Consider the following 25,047-nt stretch of genomic DNA (forward strand, 5'->3'; position numbering starts at 1 on the left):
TATGAATAGAGCTAGCTTTCTTTTTTATCTCTCAAATGCTGACAGCCGCTGAGGACTATTAAGGAAGGTGGGGCTGCTTTCCAAGAGCATGATTCTCCATTTCTCATCAGGGAAATATAATATTCTACCTATTTAAAAATATTTATCTAAATATTTCATTCTTCTAGAAGAGGGTGGGTGCTAGGTGTCTACAGAACCCTTTCCAACTTCTGTCTTTCCTCCATGGCTCAGGACATCTCTCTTGACGGAGTTACTGTTCGGCTAGATTTTAGCCTGCGGGATAACAAGACACTGCTGAAAACTGTGGAGTTCTCCCAATCTTGTGTCTTCCCTACTGGAAGAATGCTGGGTGAGTCAAAACGTATAGCATAATACTGACAGCTTATGCAAGGAAGGAGACAAATTCTTTGTGTGCCTAATTAAATATGGTCAAATAAAATATTCTATTCTAACTGTAGCTGGACCATCTATTAAGTGATCTGCTAGGTCTTTCAACCTAGTTTGACAGCATTGAGAGAATTATTTGTTTAGCAGAGTAATGGTTGTTAGGACTCTGTCCAAAACAGTTGGGTTGGCAATATATAATTGAGATGCAGAGTTCTCTCGTTTATTGCAGGTGTTAAGTTTATTTGTTTATTTGTTTATTTATTTATTTATTTATTTGATTTGATTTGATTTGATTTGATTTGATTGATTTGATTTGTATGCCGCCCCTCTCCGCAGACTCGGGGCGGCTAACAACAATGATAAAAAACAACATGTAACAATCCAATTTAATAAAACAACTAAAAAACCTTATTATAAAAACCAAACATACACACAAACATACCATACATAACTTGTAATGGCCTAGGGGAAGGAATATCCTAACTCCCCCAAGCCTGGCGACAAAGGTGGGTATTGAGTAATTTGCGAAAGACAAGGAGAGTGGGGGCCGTTCTAATCTCTGGGGGGAATTGATTCCAGAGGGCCGGGGCCGCCACAGAGAAGGCTCTTCCCCTGGGCCCACGATAAACAAAAATCTGTGAAGTAGGAACACTGTAAACGTAAAACAGTAAGCGATTTAATTGGTGTCCCTTGCCTGGCGAGCAAACGCAGCTTCGTCCGGCTACATTTCCAGCTCTCTTTGAGGGCAAAAGGCAGGCGAGCGAGCGAGCGAGCAGGCTACCCTGCGGTCTCAACCTCACCTGCAGCAGGAAAAAGAGAAAGGAGTAGCTTTACGCCGCGGTTAAGAACCGTCCTCGCTCTCTGGGAAAGTTGCAGCCAGCCTCAGACAAAATGGCTTACAATGAAACTACAGATCCCAAGCTGCAAAAGGCACACAGCTGCAAAAGCAGCGCTCCGATTGGACGCCGGGATTGTCCTCGAGGCACCTTTCTTCCACCTGCCCTGCCCCTTGCGGCGGGGAAGGAGGAGATTGCCATCCTGGCAGATGGGGCTTCTTTTTTTTGCGCCAGTCTTGTCAGTATGTTCACTCCGCGGTGAGTGTTTATGCATTTTTGACAGCGGCAGCAGCAGCAGCGATGGCTCATAGTTTTGGCAGGGGAGAGAGAGAGAGTGCAGGAGAGAGGAATCGGGCTGAGTTTTGTGCCTCTCTCTCTGTCTCTGTCTCTCTCTCTCTCTCCCACCGCTGTTTATGGGCGATTCAGGAAGAGAGATTCGATCTGTCAAACTGCTGGCAGCCGGTGATCAGCATAAGTAGCTTGCAGTACAGCCCAAAATGCAGCAAAAAATCCACAACGCACCGAGTCCGTAAAAGGTGAACCGCGAAGTGGCAAGGAACACTATACAGGTTTTCTGTTTAGCTGAGGTTTCGCAAACCACCACAAGAGGGAGCTAGACTTCATAATTTGTTTCTCTAAGTCACCCTCTCTGTTTCTTTTTGTCTGGCTACTCACTGTTAATGGCTACTCACTACTAGGTTTGCTCTGCAGTTCTCTGCATGCTCTTATTGTAGTTATGTATTACAGCTAAAATGTGTTTAAGCTTCATATCTTTGTTTACTGATTATGAAAAGGCAATTGGTAAGAAAGACTATGAAAATTAATAATATAAGAATAAGAATGCCTCCGCTTATGAACTTTGAACTTTGACTCTTCTCAAGAACCATTTTCCATTTAAGAACCCAAGCCTCTGAAACTGTAACCGAAAAAGGCAGGGCCTCTCTAGGAATCTCCTGGGAGGAAACAAGGCCGGAAAAGGGAAGGAGAAGCCTCTGTGGGGACTCTCTAGGAATCTCCTGGGAGGAAATAGAGCCAGAAAAGGCAGGGAGAAGCCTCCGTGGGGCCTCTCTAGGAATCTCCTGGGAGGAAACAGGGCCTCCACCTTCCCCGTGGTTTCCACAACCACATGCATTATTTGCTTTTACATTGATTCTTATGGGGAAAATTGCAATTACAGAGGTGCAGATGACAGACTCATTGATTCTTCTGTAGAACTTTATCAGCAGCTTCTTGGGCAGTTTGAACTTCCTGAGTTGGCACAGAAAGAACATTCTTTGCTATGCTTTTTTGATAATGTTTTTGATGTTAGGTGTCCATCTCACGATATGGTCGAACCTAGAGATCTGAAGGTCTTTACTGTTGATACTGTTTTGTCTAGGGACCTTCAAATTTCTAGGTTCAACAATCTCACAAGATCTAAACTGGACACCTAACATCAAAAACATCTATATTAAAACTTACAAATTAAACTTATTTCATTGTCCTTATTCTGCAGTGTGCTTTCCCAATGGAACTATGATTGCTACCGTGCTGAGCTTGGATACCAAACCAGAGTTAAATCCTAGTAGAACTCATCTACGGGATAAGAACTGTAAACCTGTACTAGTGGATGACACCAAGGCCATATTTACCTTCTCTGCAACTACCTGTGGTACCGTCAAAATAGTAAGTAAGAGTTGTTGGAATGTTGATGGGGAGTCAGGATAACGAGGAACTTGAGTTTAGAGTAGCAGCTGTGCCTCGGAGGACTTGTCCATTATCCAAGAAGTATCAGTTGCTCCTTGGAAGATCTATTTCCCTATTGTGCTAAATCCTCTACCTTCAGGCTTCGATTCTGAAGGAAATTGCAAGTCTCTTATGATGCTTTTTGGGCACAATGAAGCTGTTGGAACAAATATCCATCTGCTTCACTTCCAAGCTGGGAGAAAGACATTGGAAACAATGGAGGCTGATGGGAAAGATGGTTTAATGCTGGACAGAAGCATTCAAAATAGGCCACATGGGGACTCCTAGGAGGAAAGGGGTATGGTGGACAGGGCCAACCAGGAGTGGGATTTGGGAGTTCTGCTTCCCCCAAAATAAGAACCTAAGAAGAGCCATGCTGAATCAGGCCAAAGCCCATCGGGTCCAGCATTCTGTGTCGCACAATGGCCCACCAATTGTACATGGGGATCTTGAGCAGAAGGACAAGGCAAAACACTCCCTTTCCCTTGACCCCCAACAAATGGTACCCAAGCGAATCCTGCCTGTCTCAACCAACATAGAGGCGGCATATGGACATTTGTTTCAATAACCACCAATACACTTGGCATCGATGAATCTGTCTAATCCTGCCTTGAAGCTATGAAGGCTGACAGCTGTCACGACCTCTTCTGGAAGTGAATTCCATAAACCAACGACTCTCTGGGTGAAGAAATATTTCCCTTTATTTGTCCTCGCTTTCTTACCTGTGAGCTTTAGGGAGTGCCCCCTCGTCCTAGTATTGTGTGATAGAGAAAATAAATTTTCTCTATCCACCTTTTCTATCCGATGCATGATTTTATACACTTCGATCAAGTCATCCCTTAAACGCCGTCTTTCAAGGCTGAAGAGACCAAGGCGTTGCAACCTGGTTTCATAAGGGAGGTGCTCCATTTCCTTGATCATACTTGTTGCCCTTTTTTGCACCTTTTCCAGTTCCATTATATCCTTCTTGAGGTGTGGTGACCAGAACTGTACACAGTACTCCAAGTGTGGTCTTACCATCGATTTGTACAGAGGCAATACAACACTTACTGACTTATTTTCGATTCCCTTCCTAATCATGCCAAGCATGGAATTTGCTTTTTTTACTGCTGCTGCGCACTGGGTTGACATCTTCATTGAGCTGTCCACCAATATCCCAAGACCTTTTTCTTGGGTTGTCTCAGAAAGCTTGGTCCCCATCAGTTGGTAGGTATAATTGGGGTTCTTTGCCCCGATATGCATAACTTTAAGACAACGCTGATAATAAGCCCAATCGGGCTTTTGAGTGCATGGCAATAAGGCCAAGTGCTTATTTCAGGGTTTAAAAAAAAAAAAAAATTAGATAGACGTTTGTTCCAAGCATCTACTGCTCTTTCAGTAAAATAATATTTTCTCACGTTACTTCTAATCTTTTCCCCAACTAACCTCAGATTGTGCTCCCTTGTTCTTGTGTTCACTTTCCTATTAAAAGGTTGACCACAACTGTGATGGCCTGGCGACAGAAACCTGACACTGAGTTTAGGAGATATTTCAACATTTTAAGATTCATTCTATAACAGTTCTGTGTCAATGGGTCTCTCTGTGTGTGACCTTGAAATGCAAGAATGTTGGGTGTCCTCGGTAGTAAATAAAATATTCAGGTAGTCCTTGACTTACAACGGTTCATTTAGTGACTATTCAAAGTTAAAACAGCACTGAAATGAATGACATATCATGACCATTATTAAAATCACTGTTATAGTATCCCCCTGGTCACTTGATCAAAATTCAGATGTAAATTCAAATTGAGTCAAAATTCAAAATCAGCTTGGCAACTGGTTCATATTTATGTTGGTTGCAGTGATCCCCTTTTGTGCGACCTTTTGACCAACCAAGCCAGTGGGGAGGCCCAATTCACTTAAGAACCGTGTCAAGGTTCCAGATAGCATCCAAACTAAATTAGAGTCCAAGTCAAAGTATTCCTCAAAGTTACAATTTATTCCCAGAGCCGTCCTGGCACCTACACTCGGAAACCTGAATCCGAGTTTCCCACCCAGTTGAAAGTTCACATCCCTTGGCCCCCACCCAAAAACTTGTCACGTTGTCCACTCAGATTGTGCCAGCGTGGCAAGTCCTCCTTCCGCTTCCACCCAGGTGGGTGGGCATAGGTTGGCCTTGAACATTTTGAAAGAATGCTTTGTGGCTGCATCTGTTCCCTCATGAAAATCACCCCTCCCAAGTTCCCATAGACATCAGGCCTTCTATAGCTAGTGTGGCAAGCCATTAATTTATCACCAACTTCTGCACTGGTTTGGCAAACCGTGTTAATAACTTTAAGAACTGCAGTGGTTCACTTAACAACTGTGGCAAAAAAGATTGTCAGAACAAGCGGGGAAACGGTGACCCAACAATCCTCCCCCTTAGTAACAGGAAACATTGGACCCCATTTTGGTCATAAGTTCGAGGACTACTTGTCTTGTGCTGCAGAATTGGCCCTCGGTGATATGTTCTGAGAAGTGTTTGGCCAACATTTCCAGCTATGGCCTAGGGGTGGAGCTCTTCCCTCGCAATCAGGAGGTTGTGAGTTTGATCCTAGCTAGAGGCAGAAATAGGGTCCTTATTTATTTTATATTATATTATATTATATTATATTATATTATATTATATTATATTATATTATATTTTATTTTATTTTATTTTATTTTATTTTATTTTATTTTATTTTATTTTATTTTATTTATTTTATTTTATTTTATTTTATTTTATTTTATTTTATTTTATTGTTTTATTTTATTTATTTTATTTGTCCAATACACAATAATACACAATGAAGGTAATAGAGGACACCTTCGAGGAAATAGAACTAGAGAAAGAATAGAAGAGAGAGTATAGAATAAAATAATCAATGAGAGAATAGAAGAAAGATATAGGGATAGAAGAGAAGATATATACAGTATAGACAGGGGGTTGGACTAGATGGCCTGCAAGGTTCCTTACAATTCTATTAATCTGTTAAATGTTTTGCATCATCTTTCCCCCACCCCCCCTGTCCTCTTTCAGTTTGAAGAAGACTACTTGGTGTACGAAAATGAAGTGATCTTTGGGAGACAGATAATTCCGGAAGCAAAACCCATCATAACCAGGGACCCGCACTATAGGTAAAAAAAGGTGGGGAGGGGAGAGGGAAAAAAATGACACTCCTACAGCAGTGCTTCTCACATAGTGGGGTGCCCCCCCCCCGGGAGGGTGCAGAGCAATGCCTGGGGGGGGGGGACACGTGACCCCAGAAAATATGTGCTTTTTTGCCTCAGGAAATAGGATGTGAGTCCTACCTGACACTTGTACTGGTACCTCCGTCGTGTTCCTCAGCCTTGTGTCCAGGGCAGCCAATTCTAAAAGAAAACCTTTCATGAGTTTAATCAAACGTCTCAAACTCGTGAGATATTTTCTTTTAGAACAGGCTGCCCTGGACACAATGCAGAGAAACGCAACTGAGGTGCCGGTACAAGTGTCAGATAGGATGTGCGTCTTGCGGTTGGGCGCAATTCGGGGATGGCGGTTCAGGCAGGGCAGGCCGCGAGATGCATGTCAGCAGAGAGTTGGGAGGGCGCGAAATATTTACTCCTTCCTGGGAAGGGCGCATAACAGAAAATAATTGAGAAGCACTGTCCTAAAGGGAAATATTCTAGCTGAATCAATTGCTGGATATTTATTTATTGTAGACCATTTATATGTCTGCCTGCTCAATCACAGTGACTGGAGGCAGCTTACAAAAAATATAAAACACGATATGGAAACAGTATAAACAATAATTCTCCTCACGCACTGGGTGACAATAGTAATCGATCAAACTAGTCACTTGAGGGGCTGTTGGCAAAACCAGGTCTTCGGGAGGGGTCTTGCGAAAGTGTATCAAAACGTCGGCCGGTATAATCAGTGCAGGGATTATTTTTCCAGAGGGTGGGAGCCACCACATAGAAGGCCTTTCTTCTGAGTCCTGCCAGATGTATCTCCTTATGAGAGGTTCCATGCAGATTCTCAGTGATCTAAGTCATGGTTGTCCCAAAGGTGCATTTTCAAGAGGCAACTGGGTTTTCTTTGCTTTTTCCTATGTTTCTGATAGATCGTCTTCTGACAGAACCGAAGAAGCTTCTTTTGATAAGAAGCGAAACCTCTTCAAGGAAAAACAAATGAAAGTCCATCAGGGGTGGGCTTCAAAATTTTCAGCAACGGGTTCTCTCTGTCTGGTTACTGAGCAGGCCTGGCCATGGTAGGCGTGGCCTAGCCAGCCTTCTGCACCACGGCCGGGTGTGTGTGTGTATTTTCGCCTTATTCTGGAGGCTTTCCTCAAGCCTCTGGGAGGATTGAGCCTCTGTGAGCCTCCATGTGGGCCTTGCACTTTCCTTACTTCCAAAACAGGCCGCTTGTAAACTCCTGGGTGGGGTGAGAGGTGCCACCTATGGGTGGGATTTGGAAGTTCTTTGAATTGGCCGTAATGTTAGCTATGGGTTCTCCTGAATCAGGGTGAAGCTCACCTCTGAAGTCCAGTTGCCTCTTGGGAAAGCACCTTTGGGACTCCTTAGGAGAGGCGACCCACAGCATTCCCTGCCTTTCCCCACCCTGGTGGGTTGGCTGGATGTAACCAGAAAGAGCCGGTCCTTCAGATAAGCCAGTGATGGCGAACCTTTTTCCCCTTTTTGCATATTTATTTATTTATTTGTTTGATTTTTATGCCGGTCTTCTACTTAGACTCAGGGCGGCTCACAACATGTTAGCAATAGCACTTTTTAAGAGAGACAGCATATTGCCCCCACAATCCAGGTCCTCATTTTACCCACCTCGGAAGGATGGAAGGCTGAGTCAACCTTGAGCCAGTGATGAGGTTTGAACCGCTGACCTTCAGATCTACAGTCAGCTTCAGTGGCCTGCAGTACAGCACTCTACCTGCTGTGCCACCCTGGCTATCACGCATGCATGGGTGCCCACATCCATAATTCAATGCCTGGGGACGGCGAAAATGGCCTCCCCCTTCCCCTGGAGGACTAAAACAGCCTATTTCCCAACCTTTGGTGGGCCCAGTAGGCCCGTTTTTCGCCTTCATCAGGCTCCAAAGGCTTTTCTGGAGCTTGGGGAGGGCAAAAATGCCCTCCCCCATCCCGCGGAGACTCTCCGGAAGCCCAAAATGCCCTCCCAGAGCCTCTGGGTGAGCCAAAAACCAGCTGGCTGGCACGCATGTGCACATTGGAGTTGAACTAGGGTAACATCTTATGTGCCAGCAGATGTGGCTCCATGTGCCATCTGTGGCATCCGTGCCATAGGTTCGCTATCACTGAGATAAGCTGATCCCAAGCCACGCATGCCTTTAAAGGTGACAACCAGCAACTTGAATGGCACCTGGAAAGCAAATTGCAACTCAACTCTGGCTGGAGAGGCGACACAATTTGCACACCTGGGTTTTCACCAAACTTTGCAGGCCACTGCATTTTGAACCCATCAGAGCTTTCAGGTGTTTTTCAAGGGCAGCCCACAAACAGCGCGTTGCAACAGTCAGGATGTAAAATGTCAAATATTGTGATGGGAGGCCTCATGGCACTGCTTTCCCCCCCCCTCTTGGATTGCTAGATTGACTCTGCGTTGCCGTTACCGGCTCAGTGAGAACCTCAGAGTATGGGCACAGCAATTACTGAGGGAGGGTGTGACTGCCAGACCTCACCTCTTTCATGTCAAAGGTAAGAATGTCTTCCGCTGGAGATCCCGAGTTAAAGCAATACCTTCTCTGGGCTTTGTAGTTGAGCTTCCTGTTCCTAAGCAAGAACATGTATTCTATTGGTTGTCAGATTCCGGTGGGAGTCATGAAGGGGTTATGGAGAGGTCATAGCTGGCTCTATAGGCAAAAGGGGAAATGCAAATCTCAGGACCTTGTCTGAGCTTATTTGGTCAATCTCTGGTGTATGGTTTATCTGAGCGCCTAGGTTTCAGTGACTTTGAACTGCCGGGGGTTGGTGCAGTGAAGGGGCTTTGGATTGCCCTGGGCTTCTTCTAATCCTACCATTCTGCCTCCATTTTCAAAATATCCTGTCTTGAATGGATTACCAAATCTGCATTTTTAAAAGGTGCCTCCTCATTTTCTGCTTAGGGAGCAGGAAGATTAAAGCTGCTTCCTGCCTCAAAAAACCCCTCATCCTTTTCTCATTTAGGAAAACATAATATTCTGCCTTTTAAAAATATTCCTCAATATATTTCATTTGGGGGGGGGGGGGGGTTAAGTTCATTGCAAAATCAAAACCAGAAGCACACACAGAGGACTGATATTCAATAATTTATTTATAAAATAACAGATGAATTTACAATACCATTAGCAATCAATCAATCAATATCAACTTTACTTGATTAGTCAATTGACCATATCAAAGCGAGGAAAAGGACCACATCGGTCATCATAAAACTGTGACTGGTTAAAATACAATAAAATTGGCTAAAATATAGGGAATTTGAATAAATAATAAGTTAAAATGCAGTATAATATGCTAAAATTGAGTAGCAAAACATGAGAATATAACTCGTGCAAAGGATTATATTAAACAAATCTAAGATGCTGATATAAAATATTCTTAAGTGAGTTCATCTCCTTTGCATGCCACCCCAAAACCAGAAGCACACACAGATGACTGATATTCAATAATTTATTTATAAAATAACAGATGAATTTACAATACCATTTGCAGATTATTTCTTCAACTGAACACAGGCAGGAATTAGTTTCATTTCAGCAAAGAGTACAGAGAGGAGAGTACAGACTGAGCCATGCCCATCTTTAAGCTTAAGCTTCTCAGTTTCAATTCTCTGCACAGACTCAGAAGTGGTTATCTCAGTTGCCTGACTCAGTTGCTAGGCCTGTTCACTGGTTGAACTTGTTAACATGAATATTCTGACATTACCACAGTGCGAAGAGGCAGTGTCCCACTTCCACTGAAGAACAGATTATAACAGATCTGGGTTATAGACTTTGCTAAATTACCACATGGTTTTCTTTTTTAATTTTGAATGAGCTGCTTGGATGATTCCTCAGACATTGTAGTTTGTTGAATAAACCACAGGTAGTCCTCGATTTATGACCATGGTTGAGCCCAACATTTATGTTGCCAAATGAAAAAGTCATTAACCAAGTTCCCTTTTTTTGCCATGTTTGTTAAGTGAATCACTGCAGCTGTTAAATTAGTGACCTGGTTGTTAAGTGAATCTGGCTTCCCCATTGACTTTGCTTGTCAGAAGGTCGCAAAAGGGGATCTCCTGGCCCTGGGACATAAATATGAACCGCCTGTCAAGCATCTGAATATAAATCACATGCTCATGGGGCTGTCGCCATGGTCATAAGTGTGAACAATGGTCAGAATTTAGGGGTTTTTTTCAGGGCTGTTGTAACTTTGAACAGCCACTAAGCAAACTCTTGTAAGTTGAGAACTACCTGTACAATTAACCAAGCCACAGTTGTCTGAACCAGAGTGAACTGCCCAAATCAAAACTTGAGGTTCTTCAGATATTATTAGACTAGTCTAGTGACTTCTCCATCTTGGCAACTTAAAGATACATGGACTTCAACTCCCAGAATTCAATGCTTGTTGGAGAATTTTGGGGGTTGGGGGTTCAATTGCCAAGAGTAAGCCAACAGAGACAAATCGCAAGGAATGCTGGGAAATGTAGTGCAACCCTCTGCAAAGCCTGAAGGGGAGGGCCCAAAGCGGTTTTGTTTCCACACTACCTCCCTTTCGTCCCCTAAATACCGAACCCCTTTTCTACATCAATGACTGTAGGCAAAACACAGTAACTGGTTTGTTTTTTGTTTTTCTTACACCCTGCTGCAATTTATCACTCGCCTCTTGCAGCTTACCAGAAGAAAAGGGCTGCACATGGACATAAGGTCTTACGGTTAGCAAGTGGCGCTTCAACAGGTGAGTTTTTGTTGTTATTAGTAAAAAAAAAAAAGGAATCTAAAGGTATCAGTTTTTCTTCTTTACAGGTGTGCAATATAAGATTGCTAGAATTTCCTAGGTCCATGATGGCAAACCTATGACGCGCATGCCACATGTGGCACATGGACACATATCAGAGGGCACACGAACCATTGTCTTATGTCAATTAAAGCATACACACATGCACTGGCCAGCTAATTTTCAGCCTTTTTGGCCGTTTTCGCTCTGCTCAGACTTCAGGAGTCCGTTGTGAAGACTGTGCATCATGCGCGGGAGGGGGAGAGTGCGGGGAATGCCAATGCATGGGGTGAGAGCATGAGTGTGGGCAAATGCATCTGTACTAGCATGCACACATACCCTTTTGGCACCCGAGCCAAAAAAGGTTCGCCATCACTGTCTCCTAGGTAAATATGGAGAAGAATGGGAGCTGCATGGGTGAGATTTATTAATTTATTAATTATTAAATTTATTAACCATCTATTTAAACATGAGCTAACTCTAGGAGATTTTTTAAATTAAATTTAATTTATTTATTTTATTTTATTTATTTATTTTGTCAGGTACGTATTGGTGGTATACAAAGATATAATAATATTTATATATATGATACAGTACTAGTAAAAGAGAAGAGTGTGTTTTGCTCCCTGTTGGTTTGCCCTGTCAGAACTGGTGGTAATAATCTTGGTGGCTTGGAAAACAAATTGACAGTAAACTGTTCTGTCGGGGTCTCTGGTAGAATCCTCCCAAAAATTCACAGGTACAAATTTCAGACACACACACGTTTGAAAATTCAAAACAATGTTCTTTATAATGAAAATTCACTTAAACTAAGCCCTCTTTTGGTATAGCAAAGAGCACTCGTCTCCAAACAAACTGGTAATTTATACAAGTCCCTTATCAGTTCTGTGATACTTATCTTGCAGCTGTGAGGCAATTCACAGTCCTTCTTTCACAAAGTGACACACACTTTGCTCTGGTTTAGTTTCAAAGCGGGGAAAAATCAGCACACAAAAAGTCAAAGTCAGTAAAGCAGTCACTAAACACAACAATCAGATAATCCTCCACAATGGCCAAACCCACAGGCTGCTATTTATAGCAGCCTCACTAATTACCACAGCCCCACCCAACCACAGGTGGCCTCATTTTCTTTGATAATAATCTCTCAGTTGTTGTTGCCTATGCATCGCTCTCCGCATGCGTGGCTGCATCATTAACTCTTGTTCTGAATCCAAGGAGGAGCGAGATAATTGATCTCCTTCTGAGCTGTCTGCCACACTCTCCTCCTCCCTGTCACTCATGTCTTCTTGGTCAGAGGAGCCTTCATCATCAGATTCCACCGGGGGCAAAACAGGCCTGCAGCATGTGGATGTCTCCCCCACATCCACAGTCCTTGGGGCAGGAGCTGGGCCAGAGCTAACCACAACAGTAAACAAAAGTCTGTACAAGGAACCACCAACACCATTTTCATCAAAAATGATGGGGCAGTTACTGGTATATAAAAATAAATGCAAACTCCACTCCATTCTAGCATTGATGATATTATTATTATTATTATTAATCAGATTTGTATGCCGCCCCTCTCCGTAGACTCGGGGTGGCTCAGCAATAATAAAAACAATGCACAATAAATCTAATATTTAAAAATATCTAAAAAACCCTTATTTAAAAAGCAAGACATACACACAAACATACCATGCATAAATTATATAGGCCTGGGGGAGAAGTCTCAATTCCCCCATGCCTGACGGCAGAGGTGGGTTTTAAGGAGTTATTTAGTTTGGTAATGGTTACAAGACTGTGTACTTGGTACTCTCTGAATTTGGTTGCTTTCTTGCAGATGTTTCATTACCAAACTAAATAACATCATCAGTGCTGGAGTGGTGATGCCTAGTTTGGTAATGAAATGTCTGCAAAAAACAACCAAGCTCAGAGGGCACCAAGGACTCCACGCGTCAACCCCGAGCTACAAATGTTACAAAAGAGAGTGCTTGGTTTCTAGTGAGTGGATTGAGACTTTTCAAGTGCTGAATTGTGTGTTTATTTCTTACAGATGCAAAAGGGAAGACCTGGCTTTGGTTTATTTCTTTCAGTGTGGCTCTTTGTGAACTCGCTGCTACAATCCTTCCTGTTCAATTGTTTGGCCATTGAAACGATGATTAAAAACAACTCTTTGATTATCTTATATGCGTCCATATTTTTTTTTTCCATTTGGATTGCAGCAAAATGACAGCATTGGTGTAGCAATCTTGGTTAATTTTATTTTTGGCTATAGTGGCAAAGTTTATTGAGCAAACACAACTGGTTTGGTTAGTTTGTGATTCAAGGCAGCACACAAAAAGGGGTTAACTCTGTAGCTAGGTTGAGAAGGTTGTGCAAGCATAAAACTGCAAAGGGTTGGATTGGGATGTTACCGTTGCACAATTTTTTTTTTTTTCTCATGAGAACATTACCATCATCAACTTTGTGTGAAGAAACTGGGAAAGAAAGGATAGGGTGAAGATACATTTCAATGATCTCATTCTCCTTCTTTTTAACCCTATTATGTCCATGTGCAGTGCATTCTTCCTCCTTTCTTCCTTCCTTCCTTTCTTCCACCTATCCATCTCTAATCATTCTTTTCCCCTCCCTCCCTCCTCCTTCTTTCCACCTATCCATCTCTAATCATTCTTTTTCCCTCCCTCGTCCCTTCTTTCTATCCATCTCTAATCTTTTCCCCTTCTTCCTTCCTTCCTTCCCTCCCTCATTCATTCCTTCCTTCTTTCCTTCCTCTTTCCCTCCCTCCCTTCTTTTATCACTCCCCTTCATCTTTTCCTTCTCTTCCTTCTTTCCATTCCTCCTGTTTTCCTCCCTTTCCTAATATATATATTGTAGACGAACATTCCCTAATTCCAGGGGTGGAAATGCTACTGACTCAGGTGTACCGGTAGTGGCAGCTGCTAGAGGTTTGATGAACTGGTAGAGCAGCGGCGTGAGGCTCCGCCCATTTTCCCAGACGTACGCACGCCTGACAGTGGCACAAAGCGTGCGCTTCCAAATCGGTCAGGAAAAATAAGTAGATTTACTTGCTGCCTAATTCCCCTTTTGAAACCAAAGTGTGTATTTTCCACTTCGATTAGAGGGCTCGGTTTTGTCCCGATCCAGGTCTCTAGAAAAGTTGGCTTCCCGCAAATTGCCAACGGAAACAGCAACTGAACTATCCCTACATCAGCCTTCGACTTCCAGGCTAACTGCAGAAATGGCTTTGCATTGAATTCAATCACTCAATCAGAACAGAGCTGGAAGGGACCTTGGAGGTCTTCTAGTCCAACCCTCTCCTCAAGCAGGAGCCCCTACACCAGGGATGGCGAACCTTTTTTCCCTCGGGTGCCGAAAGCGCGCGCGTGTGCTATCACACATGCATGAGTTTGGCGGGCCCCGGGGAAGAGCCTTCTCTGTGGCGGCCCCGGCCCTCTGGAATCAACTCCCCCCGGAGATTAGAACTGCCCCCACTCTCCTTGTCTTTTGTAAGCTACTCAAGACCCACCTATATCGCCAGGCATGGAGGAACTGAGACACCTTCCCCAGGCTTTTATACTTTATGTTTGGTATGTATGTGTTGTTTGGTTTTAAATGATAGGGTTTTATATGTCTTTTTTTTTCTTTTAATATTAGATTTGTTCCACTATAACATTGTTTTTATTATTGTTGTGAGCCGCCCCGAGTCTTCGGAGAGGGGCGGCATACAAATCTAATAAATTATTATTATTGTTGTTGTTGTTGTTGTTATTATTATTATTATTATTATTATTATTATTATTATTAGTGCCCACACCCATAATTCAATGTCTGGAGAGGGCGAAAACAGCTTCCCCCACCCCACAGAGGCCCTCTGGAGGCTGAAAATGGCCTTTTCCCCAACTTCTGATGCACCCACTAGGCTCGTGTTTCGTCCTCCCCAGGCTCCAAAGGCTTCCCTGGACCTAGGGGAGGGCCAAAACGCCTTCTTCCACCCCCACCCCTGGAGGCTGTCTGGAAGCCAAAAACGCCCTCCCAGAGCCTCTGTGCAAGCCAAAAATCAGCTGACTAACACACACATGCATGTTGGAGCTGAGCTAGGGCAATGGCTTGCGTGCCAACAGATATGGCTCTGGTGCCACCGGTAGCACCCATGCCATAGGTTCGTCATCACTGCCCTACACAATTTGAAGCAAGTGGCTGTCCATTCTCTTCTTTAAAACCTCCATTGATGGAGCACAAATGAGTTCTGAAGTGTTCAAACTGATTCTTCTGTCAAGGAATTTCTCCTTAGTTCTATTTTATTTCTCTCCTTGATTAATTTCCATCCATTGCTTCTTGTCCTGCCTTCGGGTTCTTTGGAGAATAGTTTGACCCCTGCTTCTTTGTGGAAGCACCCTGAAATACTGGAATATTGGCAACCCCTTGCAAAAACCAGGTGCGTGTGTGTATGTGTGCCCAAAAGAGTAATAAAGGTGTATATGTGTGAAACACCCTCGGATTGTGAGTACTCTCGGGCTCTTTTGTCATCTTGCAAAAGTAGTCCGAACACAGCGTCTTCTAGCAAAGGCCAACAAGTCTCACACCGGACAAAATCTGGTCTATCTTCCTATCAGATTTGAGAGAAGCTGAAGCTGGTGAATTACATGAGGATGGTGTAATGTAACCTTGACCCAAACATTTTATTTATTTATTTATTTTGCATTCATGCAGTGACGCCAGCAACCAAAGTGGGCAGTGATTTCACATTGTGTCCTCGAGGCATTTCTGCTGAGATGGCTCGGCAAAATGTCTCCCGGTGCCAAGGAGCTGCAGGCCTTTGGTTTTAAGCCAAGTTTCAACTGTTCTGCAAAGAAAAAATATGGTGGGTTTCTTTCTCACACTCTGGAGTCTTGAAAGGGATTAATAATAATAATAATAATTAATAATAATAATAATAATTTATTAGATTTGTATGCCAACCCTCTCTGTAGACTCGGGGAGGCTCACAACAATAATAAAAACAATATACAGTGTAACAAATCTAATAATTAAATGAAAGCATCTAAAAACCCATCATTTAAAAAACCATACAACACAAGCATACAAGCTTACCATCTGTAAGCCTGGGGGAGGTGTTTCAATTCCCCCACGCCTGGCGATATAGGTGGGTCTTAAGCAATTTACGAAAGACAAGGAGGATGGGGACAGTTCTGATCTCTGGGGGGGGAGTTGATTCCAGAAGACCGGGGCTACCACAGAGAAGGCTCTTCCCCTGGGGCCTGCCAGATGACATTGTTTAGTCAATGGGACCCGGAGAAGGCCAAATATGTGGGACCTTATCGACCGCTGGGATTCGTGCGGCAGAAGACGGTCCCAGAGGTATTCTGGTCCGATGCCATGTAGGGCTTTATAGGTCATTACCAACACTTTGAACAGTGTTTTTAAAAGTTGGCCTCCTCAGTCCCTGTTTGGGACTGGGAAACATGGGCTGGTTTTTTCCTCCCTTAAGGATCCCCCCTCCCATTTCTCCTTTAGGGAAAATATTCAAGCCTGCCTTTTTTAATATCCCCCCAAATAATTTTCTCTGGTGGGGCGGAGCTTCACAAAAGATGAATGGTTACTCAGTCTCTTCTTCCAAGCCCCAAAATGCACTAACAGAAATAATTCACAATCCTAGTTTACCTAAGTTTTAAAGAATTAGAGTAGAGTAGAGTAGAGTAGAGTCGAATAGAATAGAATAGGATAGAATAGGATAGAATAGGATAGAATAGGATAGAATAGAATAGAATAGAATAGAATAGAATTCTTGATTGGCGAAATATGTTTGGACACACAAGGAATTTGTCTTTGGTGCATATTCTCCCAAGATATATTTGTCAAGATTCAAGAGGTGTAACACTTTATCATTGTCATAGGGATCAAATAAGTGATCAGGAAACTATATTAATAACAAATCTTAAAGATACAGAGAACAAATTAGTCATACGTGGGAGGAGATGGTTGACAGGAATGATGAGAAAAAATTAATAGTAATAGTAGTGCAGATTTAGGAAATATTTTGACAGTGTTGAGGGAATTATTTGCTTAGCAGAGTAATGATATTCTGGGCGGGGGGACGGACTGTTCTTGTGTCTAGTTGTCTTGGTTTGCGTCATTTTGAGGATAGGAGTTGAAACGATTTATGCCCAGGATGTGAGGGATCAGTAAATATTCTCACAGCCCTCTTTTTGACTCTTGTAGTACAGTGATCCCTCGATTATCGTGAGGGTTCCGTTCCAAGACCCCTCGCGATAATCGATTTTTCGCGATGTAGGGTTGCGGAAGTAAAAACACCATCTGCGCATGCGCACCCTTTTTCATGGCCGCGCATGCGCAGATGGTGGAGTTTGCGTGGGCGGCGGGGAAGACCCAGGGAAGGTTCCTTCGGCCGCCCAGCAGCTGATCTGCTCGGCAGCGCAGCAGCAGCGAGCAGACGAAGATCGGGGTTTCCCCGCCGCCCACACAAAGGGGAAACCCCGATTTGGCTCCTCGCTGCTGCCGCGCTGCTGAGCAGATCAGCTGCTGGGCGGCCGAAGGAACCTTCCCTGGGTCTTCCTCGCTGATGCCCCCGCTCGCCCGCCGGCCCGCCCGCCGCCCGCCAGCAAGAGGGAGAGAGATAGAGAAAGAGAGAAGGAAAGAAAGAGATGAGAGAGGGAGGAAGAGAGTGTGAGAGAGGAAGAAGCAAGAGAGAGAAAGAGAGAGAGAAAGAAAGATGAGAAAGGAAGGAATAGAGTATTGTCATCGGGTGGGAAAAATCGCGATATAGCGTTTCGCGAAGAACGAGATCGCGAAAATCGAGGAATCACTGTATATATGTAGCATGGTTATAATAATAGGTTTTTAGATGTCTTTTAATATATTGGATTTGTCACATTGTTGTTTTTGTTGTGAGCTGCTCCAAGTCTCTGGAGAGGGGCGGCATACAAATCTAATTAATAATAATAATAATAATAATAATAATAATAATAATAATAATAATATAGGTCCTCAATGGAAGACAGGTTGGCAGTAATTGGTTTTTCTGCAGTTCTGATTCTCCTCTGAAGTCTGTGCCAGTCTGGTTGGCTCAAAGAACCACACCAAATCAGTTATAGAGGTGCAGATGGCAGACTCAATAATCACCTCTGATAAAAAAAATAACAACACTCCAAGCCAATTGGTAATAGGATCAATTCACCCGGGAAGGAGATCCACAAAGCTGGACCCTGACCATGTAGGATACTTGGCTGCATAGCAAGAGGTATAACAAGCAGGAAGAGGGAGATTGTGATCCCACTATACAGAGCGCTGCTGAGACCACATTTGGAATACTGTGTTCAGTTCTGGAGACCTCACCTACAAAAAGATATTGACAAAATTGAATGGGCTATAAGAATGGTGGAAGGTCTTAAGCATAAAACGTATCAGGAAAGACTTCATGAACTCAATCTGTATAGTCTGGAACACAGAAGGAGAAGGGGGGGACATGATCGAAATATTTAAATATGTCAAAGGGTTAAATAAGGTTCAGGAGGGAAGTGTTTTTAATAGGAAAGTGAACACAAGAACAAGGGGACACAATCTGAAGTTAGTTGGGGGAAAGATCAAAAGCAACATGAGAAAATATTATTTTACTGAAAGAGTAGTAGATGCTTGGAACAAACTTCCAGCAGATGTGGTTGGTAAATCCACAGTAACTGAATTTAAACATGCCTGGGATAAACATATATCCATCCTAAGATAAAATACAAAAAATAGTATAAGGGCAGACTAGATGGATCATGAGGTCTTTTTCTGCCATCAGTCTTCTATGTTTCTAAGCTTGCATGTAGGATTCTCTATTCAAAGTGATATTGTTGATACAACAGATTGATTGATTGATGAAAGCATGAATTCTGCAGAACCAACCTTGTCCTTTTTTTGCAATTTTAAGGACTAGCCTTCAAGTAGCACACACTGATCACACAGGCGAATGAGGCTGAGATACAGTTCTCGTTGCCTTGGAAACCACTTTAAAAGAAGCAGACCCTCCCCGCCAAACTATTGCAGGAAGTATTTAGACATGAAGAAGATATATGGTAGTCGTGGCCGAGTGGTTAAGGCGATGGACTAGAAATCCATTGGGGTCTCCCCGCGCAGGTTCGAATCCTGCCGACTACGGAAGTAGTGTGCAGATTACTTACTCTCTCACAATTGCCAAGAATCTGTTCATTTTTATTTTTTGCCTGTGGTCAGTTCAATTTTTAAATCTTGTGTGGAGGGAAAAAAAGGGATCCTCCTAGGGTCGTTTCTGATGTTTCAGACCCACCACTTTTTGCCCCTCCAAATTTATTAAATTGTCCCCAAAATATGACCTGGATTGTGGGGGCAATATGCTAGTTCTGTTAAAAAGTGCTATTGCTAACATGTTGTAAGCCGCCCTGAGTCTAAGGAGAAGGGCGGCATAAAAATCGAATAAATAAATAAATAAACTCAAATTAAGGTAACCAAATCTTTACTCCTTTTTTCCGCCCGTAGTCAGCAGGATTAGAACCTACGTGGGGTGACTCCAGTGGATTTCTAGTCCATCGCCTTAACCACTCAGCCATGACTACAAGATGTTTACTATGTTTTGGTTACACTACAAAACAGATATTGAAACTCTAGCAGTGGTTGTCAATCTTTCTAATGTCGTGACCCCTAAATACAGTTCCTCATGTTGTGGTGACCTCCAACCATAAGTCTGGCCCTGATTCTCCTAGCAGAGTGTTAAACTGATTGGAAGGTCAGAGGGATTTTAAAAATATGTTCCAAGGTGCCAGAATAGAAACTTTAGTTCCTAACACCATGGAAATTTGTCTTTCCCATGGTCTTAGGCAACCCCTGTGAAACAGTTGTTTAAAAGTAAAGAAAGGTCCGTACCCCCAGGTTGAGAACCAATTCTCTAGAGAAAGTGCAGAAGAGAGCAACAAGATGATAAGGGGTCTGGAAACTAAAACAGGAATTGGCCATGGGTAGTCTAGCGAAGAGAAAGACTAGGGGTGACTTGATAGCAATGTTCCAATACCTGAGGGGCTGCCACAGAGAGGAGGGGGTCAGCTGCTTTCCAAAGCACCAGAAAGCCAGACAAGGAATAATGGATGGAAACTTGGTTGGTTGGTTGGATGGTTCTGCAACCCAACAAGACCGACACAGACTTCAGAGGATAATCAGAATTTCAGCAAAAACAACTGCTGCCAACCTGCCTTCCATTGTTGCTGTTAACTTGTTGCTTGTATCCTAAGATTTTTATTAATATTGTTTCTTCATTGCTTATTTGACCTCTATGACAATCATTAAGTGTTATACCACATGATTCTTGACAAATGTATCTTTTTCTTTTATGTACACTGAGAGCTTATGCACCAAGACAAATTCCTTGTGTGTCCAATGATACTTGGCCAATAAAATTCAATTCTATTCTGTTCTGTTCTATTCTATTGAGGACCGGTGTACTGCACGAGTCAAAAAGGGGGCTGTGAAAATATTTACTGACCCTTCACATCCTGGACACATACTTTTTCAATTCCTACCCTCAAAACGTTGCTACAGAGCACTGCACACCAAGACAACTAGACACAAGAACAGTTTTTCCCCCCGAACGCCATCACTCTACTAAACAAATAATTCCCTCAACACTGTCCAACTTTTTACTAAGTCTCCACTTCTATTTCTACTAATTTTTTCTCATCATTCCTATCGTAGGACTGTATGACTGTAACTTGTTGCTTTTAACCTAAGATTTTTATTAATATTCATTGTTTCTTCATTGCTTATTTGACCCCTATGATAATCATTAAGTGTTGTACCACATGATTCTTGACAAATGTATCTTTTTCTTTTATGTACATTGAGAGCATATGAACCAAAGACAAACTCCTTGTGTGTCCAATCACACTTGGCCAATAAATAATATTCTATTCTATTCTATTGTATTCTAACCAAAGATATTCAGCCTGGAAATAAGGAGGAACTTTCTGACGGTGAGAGCGATCAACCAGTGGAACAGCCTGCCTGCAGAGGTTGTGAGCGCTCCAACACTTTTGATTTTCAAGAGGAGATTGGACTGCCATTTGTCCAAAATATAACTCTTGCTTGAGCGGTTGGGGGAGGAGGGGAGTTGGACTAGATGACCTGCAAGGTCCCTTCCAACTCTAATTAATTAATAAATAAATTCTATTCCTTGCGATCAAAGTTTGCCCTGTGCGGCCCCTTTTCAAAGCTGGGGGAAAAAAGGAGGAAGCGAGGCAGCCAATAGGAGATGAGGGCGGGGCTCTGGCCGCCTCCCACCCACCCATTTCACTCGCCCCTCCCAGGAAAAGGGCGGTGCGCTCCAGCCTCGCCAAGTGCCCCGTGATCTTGGGGATCGCGCGCCTTAGAGAGCGAGCGAGCAGATCCACGCCAAGCCCAGGGCAGGTAAGGCTGCAGCTTGAAGGTCGTGAAGAAAACATCCCACTTTTTCTCCCCGCGACCCTGGAAACTCGCGGGGAGAAAAAGCGGGTTGTTTTCCTCACCACCCTCCTCTGCGCCCCGGATTTGGGATCATGGAAAAAAATGGGAGGGGGGAGGCTTTCTTGCAAAGAAGTCCGCATCGGAGGAGGATCGAGCAGGAGAGGGAGATGGGGGATAAACATTTTGGGGTTTTAAATATTTAAAAAACGTGCCGAGGGTCTTTTTTTGGGGGGGGGGGGCAAACTTTCACTTGGGCACTCCCGAAGAAAAACACGTGCATCTGCAGAAAGCGTCCGTAGCCCTGGACGTGTGGGACTACAACTCCCATCACCCTGGGCCGACTGAGGGGGAAAGGCATTTGGGGCGGAAAGGTATTTGAGGAAGGAGGGGGGATGTCTGGTTTTGTTGGGGACACCGGTTCAAGCAGGAAATGTTTTAGGGGTTCCCCCCCCCATTATTTGACGAAAAAGGAATATGGACAGATTGGATTATGAAAAAAGTTTGGATAAAGTTTGACTCGATTTAGGTTTGTGTTTGAGTTCGGTAATTTGAGGCAAGATAAGCTTTATTGTCTTTTTTTTTAACTGCAAGCACACTGCCTTAGAAGCAGAAATCTGTTGCCTGCTCGCAAGAGTAAAGGGTATGTAGCAGTGATGGCAAACCTATGGCACGAGTGCCCCAGGTGGTATGCGCAGCCATATCTTCTGGCTCATGAGCCATTGCCCTAGCTCAGCTCCAACGTGCACGTGTGTGCTGGCCAGCTGACTTTTGGCTCACCCAGAGGCTGTGGGAGGGCGTTTTTTTGGCTTCCAGAGAGCCTCCGTGGGGATGGGGCGTTTTTATTCTCCTCTGGCTCCAGGGAAGCCTTTAGAGCCTGGGGACGGTGAAACAAGAGCCTACTAGGCCCGTCAGAAGTTTGGAAACAGGCCGTTTCCAGTATCCAGAGGGCCTCCAGGCAGTGTTCCCTCTAATTTTTTGGGGGGGGTGGGCGGAAAGGTATAGTGTCTGAGCGGCAGTCCCTTCGGGACTGGGCGGCACAGAAATAATAAATAAGTAAGTAAGTAAACAAACAAACAAACAAAAAACCCACCCTGTTTTGCCTCAGAGAATTTCAAAATAAAATACTGTACTGTGTGTCTATAACAGTGAGCTCATAATAGGGCAACTCTATCAATATCAAAATGCCACTTAAATAGTTGAGCTAGTTTCAAACTAGATTTTGATTTTCTTTCTCTCTTCCTTCCTCTCTTTTTTCTATCTGTTTCTCTCTCTTCCTCTCTCCTTCCCTCTCACTCTTTCCCTCTCGGCTTCTGGGCAGGTTTGGAAAACTCTGAGTTGATGATTTTTAAGTGAGCGATTACTCACTGCTCAGCTTAGAGGGAACTATGCCTCCAGGTAGTGGGGGAAGCTTTTTTGCCCTCCCCAGGCATTGAATTATGGATGTGGGCACTTGCGCATGTGGGATAGCACGCATGCAGGCTCTTTCGGCACCCGAGGGGAAAAAGATTCACCATCCCTGGTATATAGATTAATAGAGTTGGAAGGGACCTTGTAGGTCATCTAGTCTGACCCCGCCTCAATGCCAAGCAGGAGACCTTGCCTACATTGTCCCCAACAAATGGCAGTCCAATCTCTCCTTGAAAGCCTTCAGTGATGAAGCTCCCACAACTTCGGAAAGGCAACTTCTGTTCTATAGGTTGATGGTTCTCCCTGTCAGAAAGTTCTTCCTTACTTCCAGGTTGAATCTCTGCTTTATCTCTTTCCATCCATTATTCCTTGTCTGGCCTTCTGGTGCTTTGGAAAATAGCCTGACCCCTTCCTCTCTGCGGCAACCCCTCAAATATTGGAAGACTGCTATCATGTCACCTCTGATCCTTCACTAGAGTAGCCATGCCCAGTCCCTGCAACATGTCTTGCCTACCCAAAGACATACTTAATGCACATATACACATGCTATATACATACATAAATATATACATGCACCATACATACATACATACATACATACATACATACATACATACATACATACATACATATATATGCATTTGAATATAATATAATAAGAATTCTTTATTGGCCAATTGTTTTCCTTTCTTCCTTCCTTCCTTCTTTCTTTCTTTCTCTTTTCCTTTCTTCCTTTCTCTTTTCTTTCTTTCCCTCCTTCCTTCCTTCCCTCTCTGTCTTTTTCTTCTTCCTTCCTCCCTCCCTTCCTTCCTTTGTTTTTCTTCTTTCTTTCTCTTTTCCTTTCTTCCTTTCTCTTTCTCTCTTTTCTTTCCTTCCTTCCCTCCCTCCCTCCTTCCTTCCTTCCCTCTCTGTCTTTTTCTCCTTTCTTTCTTTCTTTCTTTCTTTCCGCCTTGGGCCATATCAAAGAACAAAGGCCCGGAAACAAATGATTACTAAAACTAGATAAAAGCAATTTAAAATGGAATTGGCCAAGCGTGATTGGACAGACGAGGAATTTGTCTTCAGTGCATAAGCTCTCATTGTACATGAAAGCTATTAGTGATAAATCATGATTGTCATTGTAAAAATACATTCATCATAATGGTACATAATGAGCAGTTTCACTCAGACTTCCTGCCTGGGGCACCCTTAAATTGCTTTTTAGAATTTTGTGAATTTTGACTCTTAGCATGTCAATTTGTATCTTAATGAGCATTTAACCTATTTCGGATATTTGATACATCAGGGAGATGGTTATGGTTAAAGCTATCAAGCTAGAAACTCAGAGTTCGAGGCCTTGGGGCAGCTGAGTGACCTTGGACCATCATTTCTCTGAGGCCTAGGAAAGAGGCAATGGCAAAACCACTTTTGGAAGAAAAAAACCCCTCCTTTCCAGGTAGAGGATGGACCCTTGCCCTGTGATACGCAATTGTCAGTTTTGTGCAATTGGTTGTAGACTAATGAAAGTTGTTGCTCAGAAGCTTTGAGTGAAGCAAGAATTGTGAGCAATTTGAAGGCCAACGACCTCTTTGGCTCATCCGTTGGATATTTGCTCTGAGGTCTTTTAGATCAATCAGTTGCTCTCTGGAGTAAGACCTACGTCTGCTAGTACCATGTTCACGTTCATACAGGGAAGTTGCCAAACGTACCTAGGTGACCTCTGAAATAAAATGCAGTATTTGCTCCCTTTTCGCTCAAGTGTTTTCCATCTATTGACGACTAGGCCTAGCTGATACTTTAAAAAAAATTAAAAAAAATTGAATCCTCGACTTTCGACCACCATTGGGATCAGAATGCAGCTGTTAAGTGAGCGGAGCCTCATTTTATGACCTTTTCTGCAAATGTCATTAAGTGAATCCCACCGTTGTTAAGCGAATACGGAATTGCCTTCAGTGACTTTGCTTGTCAGACGCCGTTTGGGAAGTTTGCAGATGGGGATCATGTGACTCCCAAGGTTCAACGACTGATCCGGATCACGGCTGCAGCATCTGGGTTCTGTGAATTGGAATACAGGCCAATTGCCAACTACTAAAATTTTGGGGAGAGTCTTGCAACAGTTATAAATGCCCTGAGTCTTCGGAGAAGGGTGGCGTATAAATCCAATAAGTAAATAAATAAATAATAATAAAGAACTGATCCTGAATCATTTTTTTCTGTGCCATAATAGCTTCAGTAGGTCTGCTCTTTATGAACTTATCCAGAATTATTATTCTTCCTCCTCTCCTCCTCCTCCTCTTCTC

The 25,047-nt window shown here is 43.3% G+C and overlaps 2 protein-coding genes and 2 non-coding genes across 4 annotated transcripts in view; 3 read left to right on the forward strand and 1 right to left on the reverse strand.

Annotated features, from left to right (window-relative positions):
• The window catches only part of LOC139154428 (uncharacterized), a 39,636-nt gene extending 26,557 nt beyond the window's left edge, over positions 1-13,079 (forward strand). Inside the window, exons 14-19 of the mRNA XM_070729021.1 lie at positions 232-349; positions 2,719-2,888; positions 5,988-6,085; positions 8,550-8,656; positions 10,811-10,876; positions 12,948-13,079. Coding sequence (XP_070585122.1) covers positions 232-349; positions 2,719-2,888; positions 5,988-6,085; positions 8,550-8,656; positions 10,811-10,876; positions 12,948-13,045 — 657 coding nt within the window. The 3' untranslated portion in view covers positions 13,046-13,079. The remainder of the gene's footprint in view (positions 1-231; positions 350-2,718; positions 2,889-5,987; positions 6,086-8,549; positions 8,657-10,810; positions 10,877-12,947) is intronic.
• Positions 13,080-18,969: 5,890 nt separating this feature from the next.
• Positions 18,970-19,051, forward strand: TRNAS-AGA (transfer RNA serine (anticodon AGA)). Its single transcript has one exon. It is a non-coding gene; the product is annotated as a tRNA-Ser (tRNA).
• Positions 19,052-19,403: 352 nt separating this feature from the next.
• TRNAS-AGA (transfer RNA serine (anticodon AGA)) lies at positions 19,404-19,485 on the reverse strand. Its single transcript has one exon. It is a non-coding gene; the product is annotated as a tRNA-Ser (tRNA).
• A 1,760-nt stretch (positions 19,486-21,245) lies between these two features.
• PFAS (phosphoribosylformylglycinamidine synthase) overlaps positions 21,246-25,047 on the forward strand; it is a 49,467-nt gene continuing 45,665 nt past the window's right edge. The window contains exon 1 of the mRNA XM_070729934.1: positions 21,246-21,325. The gene's annotated coding sequence lies outside the window, so the exon portion shown is untranslated. The remainder of the gene's footprint in view (positions 21,326-25,047) is intronic.

The sequence above is a fragment of the Erythrolamprus reginae genome, chromosome Z (assembly GCF_031021105.1).
Source record: "Erythrolamprus reginae isolate rEryReg1 chromosome Z, rEryReg1.hap1, whole genome shotgun sequence".
Classification (NCBI taxonomy): Eukaryota; Metazoa; Chordata; class Lepidosauria; order Squamata; family Dipsadidae; genus Erythrolamprus; species Erythrolamprus reginae.